General features: G+C 42.8%; 1 protein-coding gene and 1 long non-coding RNA gene across 2 annotated transcripts; one reads left to right on the top strand and one right to left on the bottom strand.

The window, feature by feature from the left end:
• Positions 1–2,931: 2,931 nt before the first annotated feature.
• On the bottom strand, positions 2,932–6,719 carry adra2c (adrenoceptor alpha 2C). The gene is made up of 2 exons (XM_082537320.1): positions 5,027–6,719; positions 2,932–2,982 (listed from the first exon to the last, which is right to left on the bottom strand). Coding segments are annotated over exons 1-2 (1,326 nt in total). The 5' UTR covers positions 6,351–6,719; the 3' UTR covers positions 2,932–2,980.
• A 67-nt stretch (positions 6,720–6,786) lies between these two features.
• LOC309708949 lies at positions 6,787–14,608 on the top strand. The gene is made up of 3 exons (XR_014277382.1): positions 6,787–6,938; positions 7,036–7,177; positions 14,506–14,608. It is a non-coding gene; the product is annotated as an uncharacterized lncRNA (long non-coding RNA).
• Positions 14,609–22,117: the final 7,509 nt, after the last annotated feature.

Here is a 22,117-nt window from a genome sequence, read left to right on the forward strand (position 1 = left end):
TCCAGAGCTCCTGCATAGTATGCTGCTTCTTTTCTCTGAAATCAGTCTGGGTCTGACTAAACTGAGTAAAGAAATTCAATATGCAATCAGTAGATACATATATGTATATATACAGTGGACTTATGAAATTAATTTGTTCCAGAGGGTCTTTCGTAAGTCAAAATTTTCGTAAGTCGAAGCACCTTTTTCCATCGCCTTTTGAGTGAGGAGATGCTGGCTGAAGACGAAGTTCTTGGTGGAGGCTGAAGGAAGCATATCTATGCATACATACGTACGTGTACATGTACATAACATTATGGAATTTAATTCTAAAACTAAAACTTACATTTACGTTAATTAATGTACGTACGTACACTGTGCAATGATATTTTTTTAACATTTTTTTAAACTCGCTCATATTTATGCCTTATGCCGGCCCCATTATGAATGAACGATAGGCTAATTGCAAACGAAAAGCACGCGGAATAGCGCACTGCAACAACAATACGTCTTTCACGTGGAACAGAGAAACGCATTTCGCAAACGGATTTTGTTACATGGGCATTTTGTCGTACCACGGGCAAAAATATTGTCGTTAAGTGCCTTCGTAAATTGAATTTTTCGTTAAATGGGGTCTTCGTAAGCCGAACCCCATAAAACAGTAAAGTACTATAAAGGAAAGCGCTGTTTTTGAAACTTTCAAATAGTGGAGATGATTATAAAGACATCCAGACAAACACAAGTCCATTTTTGTGCCTTCTGTGATCAAAAATGTTTACATTGGTGAGATATTTTTTACTGATTTTGATATTAAGTATATGAACTATAATATGAGGTCCACACCCCTTTATTAGCCAGAACGTTGACTTCTCTGGGCATCTTATTGATAAAAATGAACATCTACAAAGCAAATTTGTGTGCTTTACATATAAACTAGTACCTTTTAGTACCTGGATTCACAATTTAACCCCTTGTTTTGTCCTGAATCTGAATAAAGTAGTTCTGGTTTCAATTTATGTGACTAGAGATTTTATTTTGTTTTAGCAAGTCAAATATTGGTGAAGCAGTAATGTCGACATTTCATCACAGGCAGAGCAGATGGTAAAACTGAGCCAGACAGTCGGCTGCTACACAACATGAGCCACAGACCGAACAACAACCCACACTGGCTTTCTTGTTGAAGTATCTAGCTTATCTAACTTTGAATATGAACATGCATCTTCTGCACCTTGCCTTGATTGAGCCAGAGAGCAAACATTCAGGAGAAACAGCTCTTGCCTCCCCAAATAAAATGCAAACAGCATCTAAATAAACCTGAAAATGTTAGTTCAGCATGGTTAGATATTGCTGTCCTCAATCTTCAGTTCCACTAAAGGCACACTGTCTGCTTTGCTTAGCTAAAGTACACACTTATTTGTTGTGTATCTTATTCATTAAATTTGCAAGAATAACAGCAGTAGTATGATTCTTCAGCATCTGCTGTGATTCAGGCATTGACAAGAACAGATTTGTCCAGTAATCTACAGTCATTTAGAACAGGCACTTTTCATATTTGTCTCATTTCTTGCAGCAGGACTAACAGCCACAAACAGTGCTTCTTGCTGTGAGCACTGTAACCCCCCAGTAAGAAGGTTCTGATTCATAGTTCCAGGTTCGCTGGAGCCTTTCTCTGTGGAGTATGCATGATATGATCTGCCTGCACTGGTTTCTTCCAGGTACTCCATCTTCATTCCACAATTCATGTGTAACCTGACATGTTAGGTTAGGCCCAATGAATCTAAATTGGATAAGTGGTTAAAAATAAAACAACATCATCTCGGCATTATTTTTGCCTGCTGGAATGTCCATACTAGTTGCCGAATAATTTGATTTTCTAAAAAGTGATTTTAAAAAGTGCTCAAAAATACACAATAACAGCACAAGAAAACAGTTAAGAGGTCCAGGTCAGTGACTTGAATGGGTAGAGATGAGGCCTAGCAGACTGTGACAGTTGGTTGTGTCTGCACTGCTGTAAATCAGGGCAACTTTAAGCCTTTATTAAAAAAATCTAAGAAGATTAATCATAAAAAGGCTGTAAAAACCAGGATGTAAATTTGTCAATTTCTTCTCTGAGGTTGGGTTTTAATTGTAATCTATGGGGCCTCTCGTGGCTTTTCGTGGAAGTTTTTTTTTTTTTTGCACTTTTGCGAAGGCTTTGTTTTTCAGCACTACATTTTGAGTTCTCATTAGTAACTATTTCTGAATTGTTTGACCTGAATGTATTTTACCTAAAACAATTTTTGACAATTTAAATGGGGATTTGGGAGAAACAGGACAGTCAAAGAGAAAAACAAAGGAACCCAGCACACTGTTGCTAAAGGAAAAGGAAAATCATTTCAGATGTATTCAATCCTCCACATCTGTATAACTCACATGTGGAAGACTGCACTTATAACAAGCAGTCACAGCCAGATGTGTCTGATTGAAACAACTGCTGGTGCTCCTATGGACAAAGCAGCAAAGGTAGCTGCCACACTGTCACCACGACTGGATGCACAAACAGAATGATCTTAAATGATCTGTTCAAACCTGTGTGTCTCTTGTTCAGGTGTCTTATGCTGTCATCCTTTCCATCAGTCACTCTGACCCTTCTCCTGTAGTCTGGCCCTGCTGAATAGTTGAAAAATACAAGATATTTCCACATTTCATTTCTGAGATTCAGTGTAGTTTTTTATTTTTTTTAATCAGTGCATTTATCCACATACTGTGTCAGATCTTTAGCCTGGCTGATACTGATTTTTTGGGGCCATTAACAAAAACAGGGAGACATGGCAATAACATAATGTCCAAGATTATTTATTGATACATATTCATAAATAAGTTTTAAGATGCAACATGTTCGACTCAAAAGGTAAAACAATGAGATCATTTTTTATTAACTTACCAGCAGTGCACTCCACTATGTCGCGTACCATGAAGACACTGCTTGACTGCACCACAATCTGCTTGGCCTTGACACGTACTCTGTTACATGTGTTGACAGTATTGTAAATAATGGAGTCAGAGCTGCTGCACTGGACAAATTATGTGATAACATCAGTTCTAAATTACACTGGCCCTTATTTTCTGCACAAATTTGTTAAAAAGAAAAAAAGAAAAAAAAGCAATTCGTTTCCTATTGGGTAACACATATATTGGATATATATCTGTCATATCTGCCAATATTGACTAAATTATATATCGGTTAAAATCGAGTGAAATCAGAATCAAGTATTTAAGCATGTAGCATGACATTACCAGTATCCCGGGGATTTGCTAGATAGCTGCCTGCTGGTTTTGACCTATTCACCATTTCACTTAGTCAGCCTGGCTGTTAGTGAAGGAGGGGAGTGTATGTGATGGCAAGTCTTCCCTCTTTGTACAAAGCAAAATCAAGACTGGTAACAAACTGGCTTAGCATGTAGCTGCAGTGAGAAGTCAAGGTGCAATCAGAAATTTGAGGAAGTAAATCAATGGATCACTCAGATGGTGTGCATTTTATACCAACAGTGGCAGAGCGGCAAAAAATCCCATACAGTAACAACAAATGCACTAATGCACTCTTGTAGTCTTCAGAAGATAGCTTAAGAGATTTCTTTATTTGATCTTTTCAGATGTGTTCAAAGCAGAGAAGTGAACACTTGTTCTTTTAGAAAAGGACAGAGGTTGGTGTAACATAGAAATCTCGCAGAGTGTTGTTCATTTTACAAACAAAATATTGTTATCCTTTACACGTGTGATTATGAGGCACCACACAATAATACTGTATCATCTTAATTATTTACACTTGAACAAAGCATCTGCCCTTCTGGCTACAAATGCTTGAGTGTTCTTACTAAATATGGGTGTGAGCAGCATACACTGAAACAGCAATAAGGTGTTTGGTTTTAACTGTGGCTATAAGGGAGAGAAGTTGAATGACAAAAATAAGAAGCAGAAGAATAGATACACATTTGACCAGAAAGAATCAGGCCATTTGGAAAAGTAGGCTTACACGCAAACATTCAGACATGCACACACATTCACTAACAGGCAGGTGGGATAAGATGCGGTAAACCCCCCAGACTGCACACACAGACACACACACGCACACACACATACACACACACAAATATGCACAAACAGTGAATGCCTCAGTAGATGCCCATCTGCTTCAGTACTACCTCAGTATTCCATCAGCTTTCCTCGGCAGTGTGAGGAAGGTGAACATGTCTGTCTGTGATACCACTGTACTGCACGTGTCGTCCAATCAAAGTCCACCATAACATGACAAAAGTTTCCACTGCAGCACACAGTTTAGGCATTTTTAAGTTCACACAAAACACTGAGGCAGAAATATGAATTTGTTGTTTTTCAAGATGTCTTTTTTTTTTTGTTTGTTTTCTTTTGTTAGTTTTTTGTGTGAAACACTTTTGCTACTTTAACAGTAAGCAAAGAGCCCCTTCGTCCCATTGGTCCTCCTGTCGAGAGTGTGACATAGGAAGTTAAAGAAAAACAGATTTATAGATAGAGAGAAAAGATACATACTATTATCTAAAGTCACAAACAACAGTTGTGAGGAGATTGTCATGGCTTTCGCATTATATTCAGTGAATGAGGTCACATTGTAAATTGGCTCTGTCTCTGTAAACCCTTTGCCTCCTGGGAAGTTCATGAAGTGCAGCCACTGTGGCAGGCATGCATCAGTACCTGTTAGGAAACCATTTATGTTATTTAGGTGAAGAGAAAAGCAGTATAGGGTGAACCAAAGCCCACATCAGGGAAAAACAGCCTAAAAGTCATCAAATAAGCCTCCTATGTGAATATTATCAGAGAACCTGTAGTTTAAGCCCCTTCTTTGTGCATTTTGTTAGGTCTTTTAATCACGCCTTCATTTCTAATGCAGTCCCTGAAAGTACAGATGTGAAAACACCCGAGGCCAGCACATTATCAAACGGTTCAGAACAGCATAGCTTATTGTCTGCAAAGTAAAAGGTCTTACACACCCAGCCGTGCTGTATCCTTCAAAAAGAGCGTTTCCATGACTTACAAAGGATTTTCTGGAAGGCTCTGCGGAAGTCCTGGTTGAAGATAGTGTAGATTACTGGGTTTAGTGAGCTGTTGCAGTAGCCGATCCAAAAAAAGAACTTGAAAAGTGTTAGAGGGATCTGGCATGGTTCACGGCAGATTCCATACAGACTGTAGGAGAAGAAGAATGGGAACCAGCAGACAACAAATACGCCCATGACCACAGCAAGGACGAAGGTGAAGCGTTTCTCCCGAGCAGCTGAGACTTTCTTCCGATTGACAGTGCTCCGACGTTTGCGACGAGATGAAAATAAGTCTATGGATTTGGAACTGGCACGCGACTTCCTGCTGGAGTATTTAGAGGCGGAGCTGCTCTTTCGGCTAGCCTTCCTGTCTTTTCTGTCTTCATGATGATGTTTTGAGGAGCAAGAACTTTTTTTAAGTTTCTCGTCTGACGAGCTACTATCTTCAAAGTCGTCATCGTTGTCTGTTGGATGTTTTGGCTCGTTTGGTAGGGGTGTTCGAACCGCTTGCTCATGGCAATGCCCATTCTGGCGTTCCTGATTTTTCATGCTCCCGCCCCTGTTGGACTTTAAAGACCCACCTATGCCCGGTTCAGCTTGGTCCATCCCATTCTCCAGCGGTGAATCCACATCCCTTTTCTTCTCTGACAATGTTCTGGTCCTGGTTTTTGCCACTTGGTAGATCCGAATATAGACCAGGATCATAATAACACAGGGAGCAAAGAATGATCCTATGCTGGAGTAGAGGATGTACCAGGTCTCATCATTCAGCATACACTGGGGACTGGCCTCGCTGCTGCTTCTGTCCATTGATATCAGTGGAGGGAAGGATATTATGGCTGAGATCAACCAGACCACAACAATCATGCCTTTAACTCGTTTAGGTGTTCTCTTTAAGTTGTACTCTACAGCCTGTGTCACAGACCAGTACCTGTCCAAACTAATAGCGCACAGGTGAACAATAGAAGAGGTGCAGAACAAAACATCCAGAGCTAGATAGATGTCACACCAAATTTTGCCAAAAAACCAGAAACCCATAAGTTCATTTGCCAGTGAAAAGGGCATGACCAGAGTGGCTACCAGTATGTCCGCACTGGCCAAGGAGACGAGAAAGAGGTTCTGGGGTGGTTTTAGAGCTCTGCTCGTTAAAACGGCGATAACAACCAAAACGTTCCCGACTATTGTAAACAAAATCAGGAAGCTGACAAGTCCAGCAAGACACCAGATAGCGAGCAGGGTATACTGGCTCTCAGAGGTTGAATTAGAGGAGATATTTTCTGCCTCTACCCTGTCGTCCAGGCTGGAGATATTAAAGAAATCCATTTTTAAGTCCAGTTTTGATTTTTACAAAAAAATTAATGTGCGGAAATAATCCGAAAAAAGAAATATCCAATTAAGACTTGAGCGCACTTTTCACAATAAAAAATATACATGAAATTGCATTTTTCTTCTCTCCGCAATGTTCCACATCCTCCATATAAGTCTCTCTTATGCATATGAAAACAGAGAGAAAAGGGGAGGAGGAGAAAGAGCATGAGATATACAAGTCTTTTAAGTCCTTATTCCAAGAGCGCACGCTGCTCAGCAGCAAAATTTCCATGGTTAGAAAGCGGACTCCTTCCTCACCGTGTCCTCTCCCACCCCGACTGCGCCCGCATCTCTCCACCTCCGCCTCCCCGCTGTGTCCTGAGAGAGGTTTGTAAGAACCACGTGTCTTTTTTTTTCTTTTTTCTTTTTTTCAGAAAGAACTAGCAGGGACGTGCTCCGCCCCGGAGAAGAGATGGGAGCGATTATTGGAGGAGAGGAAGCAAATAAGCAAGCAAACATTTTTTTAATTTTTTTTTTTACAAGTTATACGGGAATAGTCGGTAAGATCAGTGTTGGCTACTGCTGGGGGAGCTCTTGCTTAATGTGAGTCCAGTTTCGCTGCATTGTCGGTGTAAAGTGGCTGACAGTAACAAATTGGACAGTCGATCAGACAATCTCTTTTCTTATTTGACTCTTGAAGATCTATTTTAGAGTGCGCTCACGCCGAGCGCCTGTGTGCAGGAGCTGCTCGTTGGAGGTCACATTGCTGTCAAACTGACAGCGGCGAAGTCCCGCAACAAGCAAGGCACGCTCTGCTTTGTCCTTCTGTGCACACACTGGAGGTCAGTATTGTAACAGTCAGCTCCGGAGGGACAAATTGGCCAACACATATGATTCATACAAACATTAGCGATAGTTTTCTTAAACAAACTGAATATAAATGTTGTTATTATTATTATTATTATTATTATTATTATTATTATTATTATTATTATTATTAAGCTATGTGGCCCATCATTTAACTTTCGCCCTGGTTTATGAATATAAGAAGAACACGTGTAAACACATAATGGAAATAATGTCCCCTCTTTTTTGCACTCTACTGCCGTTATATTTCATGTGTTTGCATGGTGGTAATCAAAAGGATTACAGGATTACATGACGCAGTTGTGTGTTCTGATGGAAAGTGAGACGCACGCGCCTTTAGGGGATTCCAAAGGCGCAAAATCTTCGGCGTAGAAAGCCCTGTAAATACATAAGCTAGAGAACAAAATAGGGCGTGCATGAAATATGATTAATGAGGAGACATCTTAAAGTCACGAGTTCATCCCCTTACCTTGGATGCATTAGCCTAATGGGCGGAATATGTCTCTAGCATGACATCCAGGTTATCCTGGCTTTATGTTTTTTTATCCATTCTCTCCTTGGGACACGTGCATGCAAACTTTAGCCACAAGGGACACTTACTTCTATTTCTTTTTCTCTCCTTATCTCTGTATCTTTTTCTCTTGCACACATGGTGCAGCAGCACAGTCCAGGTTCTTTAAATTAAATCCAAGTTCACTTTGGTAGGTCAATCCCCAAAAAAGCCTGTGATAAGTTTTTGGACTTCCTTTGTGGACTTCCTCTGCTCCTGTTATCCCTATCCACTCTGGGTGGCTTTGCCTCCTGGAGAAACCCTTTCTTGCCTTTGGCATATAGCTGGGTATTAAGTTCCTTGGCCAGTGCGTTTATTGACCGTGTCTACCGGCTAAGTACCTGCCATTAATCAGTAGAGCACGCAGCCATGCTGAATTAAAGAGCAGCCACAGCCGCAAGAAATGCTTAAGTCCAAATTGATCTGCATCAAGACTATGAGGTGGAATGAGGAGGGCTCAGGAGCTCATGGTCCATCTGCCTGTGTGGAATCACAGTCACTAACCTTCCCCCTGCACCCATCCAAAAAACAGAGTGTTCCTTCTCATGCCGCCTTTTTAAATTCAACCTAGGCTAGAGTGATGCTGTAGGTCAGTGTAGATGCACTCTAAGCTGATTTTGAACAAACAGTCAAGTCTTATTATGGTCATTAAGTTGTGTCCTGGGGCCACAGCTCATCTATATATAACTGGGGCATCGGTGAGGGATCTCAGCTATTACCAAGCCTTTTCTTGTTTTCAATGTTGAGTCTTCCTCAGAGGGAATAAGTTGGCACTTTCTGCAACTAGCCAGGAGACAGCTTTGAGCTGTCAAAGAAACTTAGCTGATTATTTTTATCTCTTTAAACCAAGGATATGTACTTGTGTGCTTCGAATTACTGTGCTTTTTGTTCTGTTTCATTCTTTTTTATTCCAGTATAATCATAAACTACAGCTCTGTTCTTTTTTTTTTTTTTTTGTGATACAGAGTCGCTCCTGGACGAGAAGTCTGCATTTTTATTTAAATGCTACAAGGCAGCATTTGTGGAACTGAAAGCAGAGACAGTACCCAGAGCTTTACAGCAGAGAAAAGTATAATGAGCCTCTCAGACTTTCAAAAATATAATAACACCTGATATGCTCTCACAAGGTTACATGACAAGCCCTTTGTGACCCATTAAAGTGACTGCTCGAGTCACTGGCCTTTATCACACAATCAGAGCCTCATTATAGCCAGAAGACATTATTCCAAAGATGGCCACGTCCTGCTTATGATCTCTGATCATCTCCCTGCAAGTATAAATGTTCAGCAAGCACATCAGTGTTTAAACCAAATATCCAAATACTAAATACTCTAGTAAGGCACGTGTTTGCAAATCGTAATTCCCCAAAGAAATCAAAGCTGTTACCAGTAACCTCTAATTTCCACCCTCTCTAATGTGAGGTGGTTTCCATATTGGCTCCTCTGTAAACTGAGGTACCAGCTGATGACAGGGACAAATGGCAGTGTAACTCGGGCAGATGACTATAGAGCCTAGAACAAATAGTTCAACAGAGAAACATTCAGCCTAGGGGAGTTTCTCTTCTGCTAGCATCACCGCACAAAGCAGGGTCTGCTTCTTATCTACCACCTTGCCTTTGACAAATTACCCATTAGGAATTTAGATTGATCTGAAATTGATTTTTTTTTTCCACATGGAAGGAGTTTTTTTTGGGTAGACCTGCATAATAAAAAAAGTAAAGTTGTCAGTGTTTCTAAGCTCACATATCTCCTTCGGAAAAATTGCATATGTGGCCAAATGATCCCAACCACTCAGTTACTCTCTTCATCATTTGTGGCAGTTTCTGTGGGATTGTCAGAGTGTTGAGTATTGCAGCATCGACAGCGATCAACTCGAAGGGAAATGATGACGGAGGCAAAAATGTCCTTAATATTTTATGAACTTTATTCCTCTTCAACACACGGCAAAACTTTTCTCATAGGTGCCGTATCTATTTCTCTTCTTCTTCTGTTTTAGGAACGTACAATGAAACAGTGCCTCCTTGTGGTGAGCACTAAAACACTGTCTCTGTTAAACCACAGTAACCATAATGCAGTTAAACACTGTACAACATGAGTACACACAATGAATATCTTAACACCCCCTCTTGTACTCAGGTTGCTGGAATCAAAGAAAAGTTGTACAATAAACGATAAACAGTTGTACAATCTCTACCACACTTCCTTTTTTCTTTTTCTCTCCTTTTTTCTTTTAAGCACCAAACATAACGTTAGCAAACTTAGCAAGTTTTAGCTTAGAAACAGGTTTGGTCATAACATCTGCAACCATTTCTTCAGTGGTGCAATATAACAGACACATTTTCTCTTCATTTACAATGGACCTTACAAAATGATATTTAATGTCCACATGTTTGCACCTCTGTCGGCTCACAGGGTTTTTAGCCAGGGCAATTGTTCCCTGGTTGTCCTCGTACACTATTGTTTGAGTGTAGCTGTAGTCATCTATACCTTTCAAAAGCTGTTCTAAATATATACACTCTTGCATTGTGGAAGCCAGAGCCATATACTCTGCTTCACAGGTAGAGAGCGCCACAGTGGGCTGTTTCTTGGTCTTCCATGAAACTAAAGAACTGTTGTTACATAGACGTACACAGTAACCAGTAGTGCTGCGTCTGTCGGCAGTGTCACCTGCCCAGTCAGCATCACTGTAGGCCACTAGACCCAAATTTTCATCTGTGTTTCTTCTAAAACACAACTTCTTATCTTTGGACCCTTTGAGATATCTCAACACATGTTTCACAGTTCCCCACTGTTCTTCTGTAGGCTCATGGAAATGTTGCGATAACTTGCTTACCACAAAACTCAGGTCAGGACGGGTACCTGATGCAAGGTATATAAGACTGCCTACAGCCTCTCTATACATCCTCACATCTCTTATCTTAGTAGCACCTTCTGTGTAACACAACTTCTGATCACAGGGAGTTCCTCTGGGTTTACAGTTCTGCATGTTAAACCTCATCAGTATCTTGTTGACATAGGTTTCTTGTGACATTGTTACACATCCATCAGACTGAGTGAAATCAATACCCAGAAAATGCTTAAGTCTGCCCAAGTCTTTCATCTTAAATTTGACTGAAAGCATTTCTTTCGCATCCTTCATTACCTTTTCATTGCCAGCAGCAATTATCAGGTCGTCCACCCAGATGATCATAATCACCTTACCATCTTTTGTCTCTTTGGTATAAACACAGTGGTCTGCTGGGTTTTGCCTGAAACTGTTCGCTGTTAGGTATTCATGCAAGATCCTATTCCAGATACCACCACATTCTTTTAACCCATACAAGGATTTTTGTAATCTACAGACTAGCCCTTCTCCCTCTTCATAACCTTCTGGCTGATCAATGTAGATTTCATAATCAATGGGAGCGTGTAAATATGCTGTCTTCACATCCATTTGATGGAGTAACAGGCTCTCCTGCGCTGCTTTCTGTAACAAAACTCTTATGCTGGTTAAGTTGGCTGTTGGTGAGAATGTCTCTCCATAACCTATCCCCAACTGCTGGCTGTAACCTTTGGCTACGAACCTTGCCTTGTATCGGTCGTTTCCCTCAATGTCACTCTTAACGGAATAAACCCACTTCCCCCCCACTGTTTTCTTTCCCTTTGGCAAAGTGGTTAGGGTAAAAGTGTCATTTTCCCGTAACGAGTGAATTTCTTCATCCATGGCTTTGATCCAGTTCTTTGAGTTAGCTGATTCTATGGCTTCCTTAAATGTGTTTGGGACACCACACACTGCCCTGTAGCAGTAGTCTATGGTAGTGTGGATCTCATCGCCGCCACTGTTGGCAGCTACAAAGTCATTTAAATGTCCCGGTTTTCTTCTCTCCCTAAGAGGATACCTTTTGTTGACAAATCCATCACTTGTCACATTTGTCTCTTTTCGTTCACGCTCATCAGGTATACCACTTTGTGGACTTGTGTCTGTCACAATAGGTTCTGGAACCTCATTGTCCTTGTCACCTTTCTCTGAAGGTCTGTTAGCCATAGGCTGTCTTACTCTGCTACAGTCATCATTTAGTTCTCACTCATCTGTCTGTGTTTGTCTTTCTACATTTACTTTGCTCACAAACTTAACAAGTCTATGTTTCTGAACTTTCTCAGTTTCAGGGTGGTAAACTAAGTAGGCGGGACTGTTCTTATCATAACCTACAAAGAAACCTTGGTCACATTTTGAATCAAGTTTCCCCTTGTCCTGTTTGTATGCATAGCACACAGACCCAAATTTCTGCATTTTTGACAAGTCTGGCTTTTTACCTGTCAGCATTTGGTAGGGTGTTTTCCCTGTTCGCTTACTAAAGCATCTGTTCCGTGTTACAGCAGCAGTTTGAATGGCATAGTTCCATAGGCATTTCGGTAGCTGACTCTCAATTAGCATGCACTTGCCCATCTCGAAAAGAGTACGCCACCCCCTCTCGGCTGTACCGTTCTGATGGGGTGAGTACGGGGCTGATGTCTCATGCTTAATGCCATTTTTCCTTAACAGGGTTTGGAAATCTCTGCATGTGAACTCTGTCCCATTGTCTGATCTAATGCATTTTACGTTGCCATATGGTGCAACATCCGCTAGAAATTTCTCTGCTGCCTGCACTGTATCAGTTTTCGTCTTCAGGAAATATACAAACACTGAGTTTGAATAATCATCAGTGAATGACTGCACATATTTGTACCCATCAATAGATTCAGTGGCTATCGGACCTGCTAAATCTGTGTGTACCATTTGTAAAGGAGCCTTTGCTCTTGTATCCGGATCTCTGTTTCGGGTTTGTGCAAACTTTCCCTGGATACACACTTCACATTCCTTTTCAGGTCTATCGGTTCTCCCCTTAATCTGCATACCGTTAACCACACCTTGCAATCTTACTACATCTTCATAGTTGCAATGACCTAATATCTCATGCCATGCCTGTATGTCATGACAGGTGTTACACTTATCATTACCCTCAACTTCAGTCTGCAAATAGTACAACTTGCCATACACATGAATGTTAAAGTTAGTACCGTCTTTGTGGGTCAACGTGTCCTGCCCTTGTTTAAAGGTGACTGTTGCTCCTAATGCAGTGGCTGACTTTACAGAGAATATGTTCTGGGGGTATGATGGAATAAACAGCGCATCTTTCAGCGTTGCTTTGCGTCGCTGGCCTGTACTGTCAATCAGGAACACCTCTGCGTCCCCCCTCTGTTGGGCGACGCCCCTGCACTGGGTACCGTCTGCCAGTTCTACGCTGTGTGACTCCGGTCTGAACGGTCGTCGAAGCTCTTGAACTTGGCGATGCTGTTAATGATGTGTGGGGTAGCCCCAGTGTCCACCAACAGGCCTTTCTCCTCAATGCTGTACGCTGACTGCTGGACTTTGATGTCTACGCCCTTAATCCTGAAGGCATAATCTGGCGTTTCTGCTTTGGATCCGTTGCCGCTCTCATCTGCGACCTTCCGCGCGCCATCTTGTTTGTCTTTATGTCTACATGTGGTATCACTGTGTGTGCTGCTTTTGCAATGACTGCACCACGTCCTCCGTCTGCACACTTTTGCTCGGTGGCCTTTTAGTCCACACTTGAAACACACAATGTCCACATCGCTCTTGTATCTGCATTGTGCGCTGGATCTCGTGTGCTCACGCCCGGTTCTTCCTCCTGTTTTCATTACGTTGTCGCTACACTCGGATGCGCTTGACTTTTCAGTGTCTTCGAAACTCCGTAGCTTTGTTTTGAACTCAGCAAATGTCATATCGTCTTTATCGTGAGTAACGTGTATTGCAAATGGCTTAAAACTTTCAGGTAGACCTTTTAAAACCATAGCAATCAATAATCCATCACCTAAAGTCTCACCCACATTGCGCAGTGCTGTAATGGCGGCCTCTGCTCTGATGACATAGTCTGTGACAGTCTCTTCCCTCTTTTTCTGAAGCGATGATAGCGTGGTGTACAGGTTGATGATTCGGGGCTTCCCCTTTCCAGCGTAGTAGTCCCTCAATATTTCTAATGCTCTTCTCCCATTATCAGGGGCATCTCTCATAATCAGTGAGAGGCTTTTATCGTCCAAAAATTGGATTAACTCAGCGTAAGCGTCAGCGTTCTTCTTACCGTCTGCTGCTACTTCAGCCTCACTGTTCGGTTCCTTCAGAACAGTGGCTTTTAATCCCAACAAGTGCAAATATCCTAGCACCTTAGTTTCCCAAAGTTCATATCTGGTCTCATCTCCGTCAAACATGAGTCGAGGGAGCCTGCTTGCTCCGCGTTGATCCATGTTGCTCTTTAGTCGTTAGCCCGTTATCCGTTTTGGCTCCGGATCTTCATGAGAAAGGGCTCTTCTTCGAGTCGGCCACTGGGCCCATAACCTGTTGAGTATTGCAGCATCGACAGCGATCAACTCGAAGGGAAATGATGACGGAGGCAAAAATGTCCTTAATATTTTATGAACTTTATTCCTCTTCAACACACGGCAAAACTTTTCTCATAGGTGCCGTATCTATTTCTCTTCTTCTTCTGTTTTAGGAACGTACAATGAAACAGTGCCTCCTTGTGGTGAGCACTAAAACACTGTCTCTGTTAAACCACAGTAACCATAATGCAGTTAAACACTGTACAACATGAGTACACACAATGAATATCTTAACACAGAGCTACTGGAGCTCACAGAGATTTTTAGAAAAACACATTTTCATTGTATGAACCATATCTTAAACTGGTGTCTTTTTCAAATTTTGCTTCCCCTAAAGATTGTCAGCAAATCCAAGATGAAGTAGTTGTCACTGTGAAGCCTGTGGCTGGATGTCAAGCAGGATGCATTTTAAAAAGAGCAGGTAAGAGATTTGTTAGCTTCTCTCTTGTAACTCTGGGGAATTAAGAAAAAAGAAAGAAATTCAGGGATGCGTTTTGACTCTGTGCAAACTGCCCTCTGTGTGAGCTGTCAAATCAGTAGATTTGCACAATAATATGCACAGTCTAGTTAACAGCTAAGTCTTTTGATTATGAAATTTAAAATCTCTGAATGCTTTGTTATTCCCCAGTTTCAGAAAAATCTTATTATATTTCCATCTCTGAAACAAATATTTCTCTTTTCATTCACATTTTTGTGCTTAATCAGTTGTTGTCCATATAGAACTCCTCTGTTACAGCTTGAATGAAGCAGCATAAGGAGTATTGGGTGTGAAGAGACATTGTGCAAAGAACTTAATGAATAGTTTGGCATGCAGCCTTAAAAATGTGGCTGACATTCAGCTCAAAAATAATCATGTAGTCAGTAAATAAAAACTAATGAAACCTGTGTAGACTATGAGTGTATAAAGTATTTGGCATTTTAAAATTCAGTTTAAGCTGAAGGATATGTAGACATTTAGCAGCACAGATTGGATGTTATAAGAGGACAGATGTGTTGCACTTTTATCGGTGCTACGGCATTATCTGGCATTGAGGATTTTATAGAGTAAGGACCGTCTGAAGAGAAGTAAAATATCAGGCAAAAGCATGTATTGTGAAAATAACTGTAAGCCCCTTTCAAACACTGCAGGTTGTCAGCGTAAGGGACTCTTGTTCAAAAACCCACAGCTTTGAATTGAAAAGGACAAAATGTCGGGGGTGTTTGTCTTTGTGTGTTCCTGCCGAGTAGAAAGTGCATTACTCCATCGCTCTTTTGGGAAAAGGTTTGTGTGCTGTCACTAAGGCAAATGGCTTTCTTCCTATTACACAATGCAAAATCAGCAGTAAAGATATTAACTCTGTATTTAGCATCAAGAGATGTATCTTTTTCCTTTTCTGTTAAGCTTTTGGGTTCATAGGCATTACAAAGAGTCAGCTGAGAGATTGAAAAGCCAAACGTTATACTGATATTGTGACACTGTAAAACAATTTATATTTTTTCTCTCATGTTTGGATTTCATTGTCAGATCGTGCTAATATTAAAGTTGACCTTCAGCTATATATAAGTTACTAGGCAGAAAAGAAAGACTTCATCATTTCATACTCATACAAGACTCAAGGTCTTTTTTCGTGTCGCTTTTGTCATCTTTTATTAACGGCCTGTGTCTTTTCCAAAGAAGTCTCCAAAACTCCAGTTATAATTACCAGATATGACTACAACACAAATCAAATAGCTTTTCCAAAACTGATTCTCCACAATGGACACTATAATAGTATTTCAACCTCATAAAGCATTTCGATATTTGCTGTGGCACAACAGACTGTTGCACTGCAGATAAGATTACTCAACTGTCCCGAGAAAGGTTGACTGTCCAATTGTAAGATGAGTGGCTATGCAGTGTCTGGCCTAGCAAAGTCATTACTGTCCATCTGAGGGACAGTTGGGCCAAACTTGCTGATCCGCAGGCAAGTCGAGAATTATGCACAGCCTGAATGTGTTAGAAACGTGACACCCAGACATAGACGAGCACCAGTTGACTAGGAGTTGCATCATGATCTGTACACCAGATTGACTTGATGTTGGTGAAAAATGACCATCTGTGAAGTGTCACTGGCAAAGAGATCACAGATTGGCCCAGAAATGTTAAAAGAATACATGTAGAAATCAAATTTTAGGCTGGAGAAAGGGGGGAGTAAAGGGTAATCAGCTAATAATACACTAACATGTAGCTGATGGATTTCGAGTAAATTATTCATTGAGTCAGTGGTTACTGATTGGAGAAGTAACATATTCTAATGCAAATATAAATATCACCTTCAGGGCCCTCTCGATACCAGTGCAAAAGTTTCCAGTCCCAAATGTGTCCGCTGCAATAGGAGTACGACTAAATACAATCAAACATGGGTGAAGAGTGTAATGTACCATCTTTAAGTCAACCTGTTTTTTCATTACAATACCTCTTCCATTTAAACCCTGGTCAACAGATATGTTCACAGCCTCCGATGTCCACAAGGCATTTTGTCAAATGTTTTCAGGCTTCTATGAGATTCCCGGTTCTCTAGTGCAATCAGTTCAGATGCTTCTGTGCTTGAGAGCTTAAAGCTTAAACCAGTGTGAAAAGTTTAGGAAACATGAAAAGGCAGGAAAAAAGAAGAGGGCGGAAAGAACAAAGCTTCTTGTTCCTCCTCGGTTAATTAGCGCTAGGTTATAAAGGTATTCTTCGCACTTTGGGAATTGAGTGGCAAAGCGTATTTCACTTTTCATCTTCCTCCTTGTCCTGTTGTCACATCGTTCTGCTGTATCCAGGGATTTAGTTGGCGAGTTCACGCTCACTATTTTTCCCTTTCTTTTTTTATTCCGTCACACTCACAGGTCTGCATTAGCACACGCGCAGTCTTAAGCATGTGCTGGTGAATGGCTACTTAGGGAGTCTCATGTTATTTCTCTGAATTAGAGTCATTTCATGGGTAGTGTAGTTAGGGCCAGATGGTCAGATGTTACCAAATGAACACATTACGACAGTTGGTGACATAAAAGGGATTTATTCTGTTCTCCACTAACCTTCCTGTTATCGTAGTCTCACTGGAAACATGCTTTTGTCAACAGAAAATCAAAGCAGCTGAATCTTCTTTAGGTTTGGAAATACTCCCTATCTGCAGACTGCCTGCTTCTAAGCCTGTTAATTCTGCGCTGTGGACAGGCACCGGCAGTGCTTGCTAATTTGAATACAGACTTTGCCTTTGTGGTGTCAGTGTGGTTTTTCAGCTGGAGCAGTGACATCTCAGCTTCACTGCCCGATCATGCCTGTTCCCCTTCACTGTGAATAATAGAGTGATGCATGTGTGTATGCGTCCATGAGAATTTGCATTGTGTAGTTGAATGATACCATAGAGGGAGAGAGACAAAGTGTTAAACAAATTGTGTCAAAGAAGATGTGTTGGTTTCATCTTGTGTGGGTGTTTCTTTTTCTATCACACTCAACACTTTTTATATGGTTGTTCTCAAATGTGTGTATGAATGTGTATCCATGTTTACAATAGTTTGAGTTATACCGAGCACATAATGATTGGGGGGGATTGTGAGCCTTGGACAAACTAGTTAACGCTGAATGGACTCAACTGGACAACTTTGATATCATCAGACTGCATCAGAATAAAACTGATATAAAATCTTTTGAAGTACAGATCACAAAATGTTCTCATACTCCTCACCGGTGTTTTCTCTCATCTCCTTCTCTGCCTCTGTGAGAATAGATGGCGCCAGTGAGGTCGGCTGCCGTCACGACTGCTCCGACCACTTTTTCTTTGTCTTTGTTTTTTAAGTTAGTTTTCAGCGTTTCTAAATCGGCAAAATCATCACCATAGGGTACATTAGGTATGACAGTGACACTCTTGTTTCTATTGGTATACAATGTCAAATTCAAATTCAAATTCAAATTTTATTTGTCACACACACACAACCATACACAGTAAGACATGGGGGTGAAATGCTTGTAGCTGTACAATGCCCGACCATTAAATGACAGAAGAAAAGTTTTACAATATTTACAATTTACAGTTTACTACAAAAATTTACAAATTAACTTAGGAATTTACAGTAAAGAATGTGCAAATAGCAGAAGAGGTTATAAAGATAAGGATTATAAATTATAGGAATTATAGGATTATAGGAAATGTGTGGTGGTGCGTGTGGTGACGTGTGTGAGAGTCCAGTCTTATAGTGACGTGTTTGGGAGAGTCCAGTCCTACACCTGGTTCAGGCCCCGAATAGCCTGGGGGAAGAAGCTCCTCCTCATTCTCTCTGTTTTGGCCTTAAGGGAGCGGAAGCGCTTCCCAGACCTCAACAGTGAGAAGAGTCCATTGTTGGGATGGGAGAGGTCCATCATAATCTTCCTAGCTTTGGACTTGCACCGCTTGGTGTAGATGGACAGCAGGTCAGGGAGCTCTGATTGAATGATGCGTTCTGCCGAGCGCACCACCCTTTGCAGATCTCGTCTGTCCTGCTTGGTGCTGTTCCCAAACCAGGTGCAGATGTTTGCCGTCTGGACGCTCTTGATGGTGCAGGAGTAGAAGTTCTTGAGCACCTTCAGTGGCAGATGGAAGTCTCTAAGTCTTCTGAGGAAGAAGAGATGCTGACGGGCTTTCTTAACCAGGGTGTTGATGTGACAGGACCATGACAGGTCCTGAGTGATGTGGACACCCAGGTATCGGAAACTGTCCACTCTCTCCACTGGCGTGCCACTGATGATGAGGGGTTTGTAATTCCTCGCCTGCTTTGTAGTGAAGTCCACGATCAGCTCCTTAGTCTTGCTGATGTTTAGGAGGAGGTTATTCTCCTGGCACCAGGTCTCCAGGTTCCTAATCTCCTCCAGGTAGGCCGTCTCGATGTTGTCGGAGATCAGGCCCACAACAGCAGTGTCGTCAGCAAACTTGACAATGGAGGTGGTGTCTGATGTGGCTACACAGTCATAAGTGTACAGTGAGTACAGCAGGGGGCTTAAAACACAGCCCTGAGGCACTCCAGTGCTGAGTGAGATGGAGGGGGAGACTTGTTTTCCCACCCTCACTGATTGGGGTCTGTCTGTGAGGAAGTTGAGGATCCACTGACACAGTGATGAGCTGAGTCCTAGATCCGTCAACTTGGTGAAAAGCTTAGAGGGAATTATTGTGTTGAATGCTGAACTGTAGTCCACGAACAGCATCCTAACATAATTCCCTCTGCCAGTGTCCAGGTGACTCAGGGATGTGTGGAGCAGGTGAGATATGGCATCGTCTGTGGAACGATTAGTCCGGTAAGCAAACTGAAGTGAGTCGATGGTGGCAGGAAGTGAAGAAGTGATGTGATCTCTCATCAGTCTTTCAAAACACTTCATCACAATTGAAGTCAGTGCTACTGGACGGTAGTCATTGTGGGAAACGGGCTGTTGTTTCTTTGGAACAGGGACAATAATGGACTGTTTGAAGCACGTGGGAACCACAGCTTGGGCCAGGGAGAGGTTGAAGATCTCCGTGAACACCGGTGCTAGTTGATCAGCGCAGGCTCTAAGGACCCGGCCAGGGATTGCATCTGGTCCTGCTGCCTTCCTGGTGTTCACCCTCCTGAAGGTGTTCCTCACGGCATGCTCTGTGATGACGAATGCATTTTCTTCACTGGTGCACTCCGAGCGCGCGCAGCCGTTTGTTGTTTTAATTGCTGCGGCGTCGAAGCGAGCATAAAACGTGTTCAGCTCATCAGCCAGTGAAGCATCGGCATTCATCATTGAAGAAGCTGGTCCGTTATAGTCCGCAGTCCTTTCCACAGGCTCCTAGAGTCGCACTGTCGTAGCTGTGACTCTAGTTTTTCCCCGTAGCTCCGCTTTGCCTTTTGGACCGCGCTGCGCACGTTGTAGGACGCAGCCTTGTATAGGTCCATATTACCGGAGACAAGCCCTTCATTGTAGGCAGCGGTGCGTGATCTCAGAGCGTCGCGGATGTTTTTATCCACCCACGGCTTCTGGTTGGGAAACGTTCGGATGATAGTTCTTTCTGCTGTGTCGTCCGCTAGTTTCCCGATAAATCCCACAACCGCTTCCGTAAACATGTTGATGTCATCAGAGCTGCGCCGAAACATGTCCCAGTCTGCGTCATCCAGTGCGTCCTGCAGCGCGGCCACCGATTGGTCTGTCCAGCGAGCGACCTCCCTCCTGATTGGTGGTTGCTGCTTTAGCCTTTGTTTGTAGGCAGGCATGAGGAAGATGGCGGAATGGTCAGATTTTCCAAATGCCGGCAGGGGCTGAGCCTTGTAACAGTTCTTGAACGGGGTGTAGCAGTGGTCTAATGTCCTCGTGCCCCGGGTGGGGCAGTTGATGTGCTGGTGAAGGTTGTGAAATGTCCGTTTGAGATTCACTCGAGATCCACTCACAATTCGAAGTTTTTAACTCCGGATCCGAGCTGGCCGAGTGAGATCTTGAGGGAGAACAAAGGGAAGCGGCGGCGGCCTAGAGGGAAGCGAGCCGGCGTCAGGAACAGGCTGAGAGCTCGTGCACACCGCACACCTCTGCCTAGCATCCTGCTCGCCAACGTCCAGTCACTGGAGAACAAGCTTGATGACCTCAGGGCCAGGATAAAGTTCCAGAGAGACATTCGGGGCTGCAATCTTCTCTGCTTCACCGAGACATGGCTGAACCCAGCGGTGCCGGACCACGCCATCCAGCCGGCCGAGTTCTTCTCGGTTCACCGCATAGACAGGACACGGGACTCGGGGAAGTCAAGGGGAGGCGGCGTGTGTTTAATGTGGAACAACAACTGGTGCAACAGTGCGAACGTTGTTCCTCTCACACGCTCCTGCACACCAAATCTGGAACTACTGTCCATCATGTGTCGTCCTTTTTATCTACCTCGGGAATTTACATCGGTCATTGTAAGTGCTGTTTATATTCCACCACAAGCGGACACGGTCACCGCCTTATGCGAGCTGCATGAGGCACTCACACAGCACCAGACACAACACCGGGACGCTGCGCTTATTGTGACGGGGGACTTTAATAGTGCCAACCTCAAACGCGCAGCGCCGAACTTTTATCAACACATCACCTGCCCCACCTGTCACGGTCTGCGGAGGCAGACCGTGCGGAAATGTGTGTGGTGGACCCAGGAGCGAACACAAGCGAGGATGCAGGAGTGGAGTTAAACAAAAGCGAGCCTTTTATTCTGGCTGATGAAAGGAACAAAACAGAGTGAGGGCAGCATAAGAGTAATAGTTAAACAGAAACCTAAACTGGACATAAACTAAGGAAAAGCTATGGCTGGAGATACGGAACACAGGGGGTGGTAACACAGACGACGCGACACAGACTACATGAAACACAGAGACTAAATACACAAGAGGGATGATCAGGGGAAGTGGCCACACATGGGAACACAGCTGACACAGATAAACATAACAAGACAAGGCAGGAGTAAACAACACTGACGGGAGACTGTCAAAGTAAAACAGGAAGTACACAGAGGTGCAAACAGGAGGAGAGAGAGAGCACGGGCATAGTGGGCTGGGGAAACATGGAATGAAACACAAGGAGGGGAGATGAGGGCTCACAGATACATAGAGGGGCACACAGGGGATAAGAGTCACAAGGGGAAGTCAAATAAGGAACAACATAACAGGACAACTCAGGAAACATGACCTAAATAAGGAACGAAATACAAAAATACAAGAAACTAAGAATACTGGGCCCACATGGCCCAGGACCATGACACCACCAGGGGTGAAAGGACACTGGACCACTGCTACACTACGGTCAAGGACGGCTACAAGGTACAATCCCGCCCTCCGTTTGGCAAATCCGATCACGCCGCCATCTTCCTCATGCCAAAATACAAACAAAGGCTGAAACAGGAAGTTCCGGTTCAGAGGAAGATCGCGCGCTGGACTGATCAATCGGTGGCCGCGTTAAAGGACGCACTCGATGACGCAGACTGGGGCATGTTCAGAAA

Source organism: Aulonocara stuartgranti, assembly GCF_965226115.1.
Source record: "Aulonocara stuartgranti genome assembly, chromosome: 6".
Lineage (NCBI taxonomy): Eukaryota > Metazoa > Chordata > Actinopteri > Cichliformes > Cichlidae > Aulonocara > Aulonocara stuartgranti.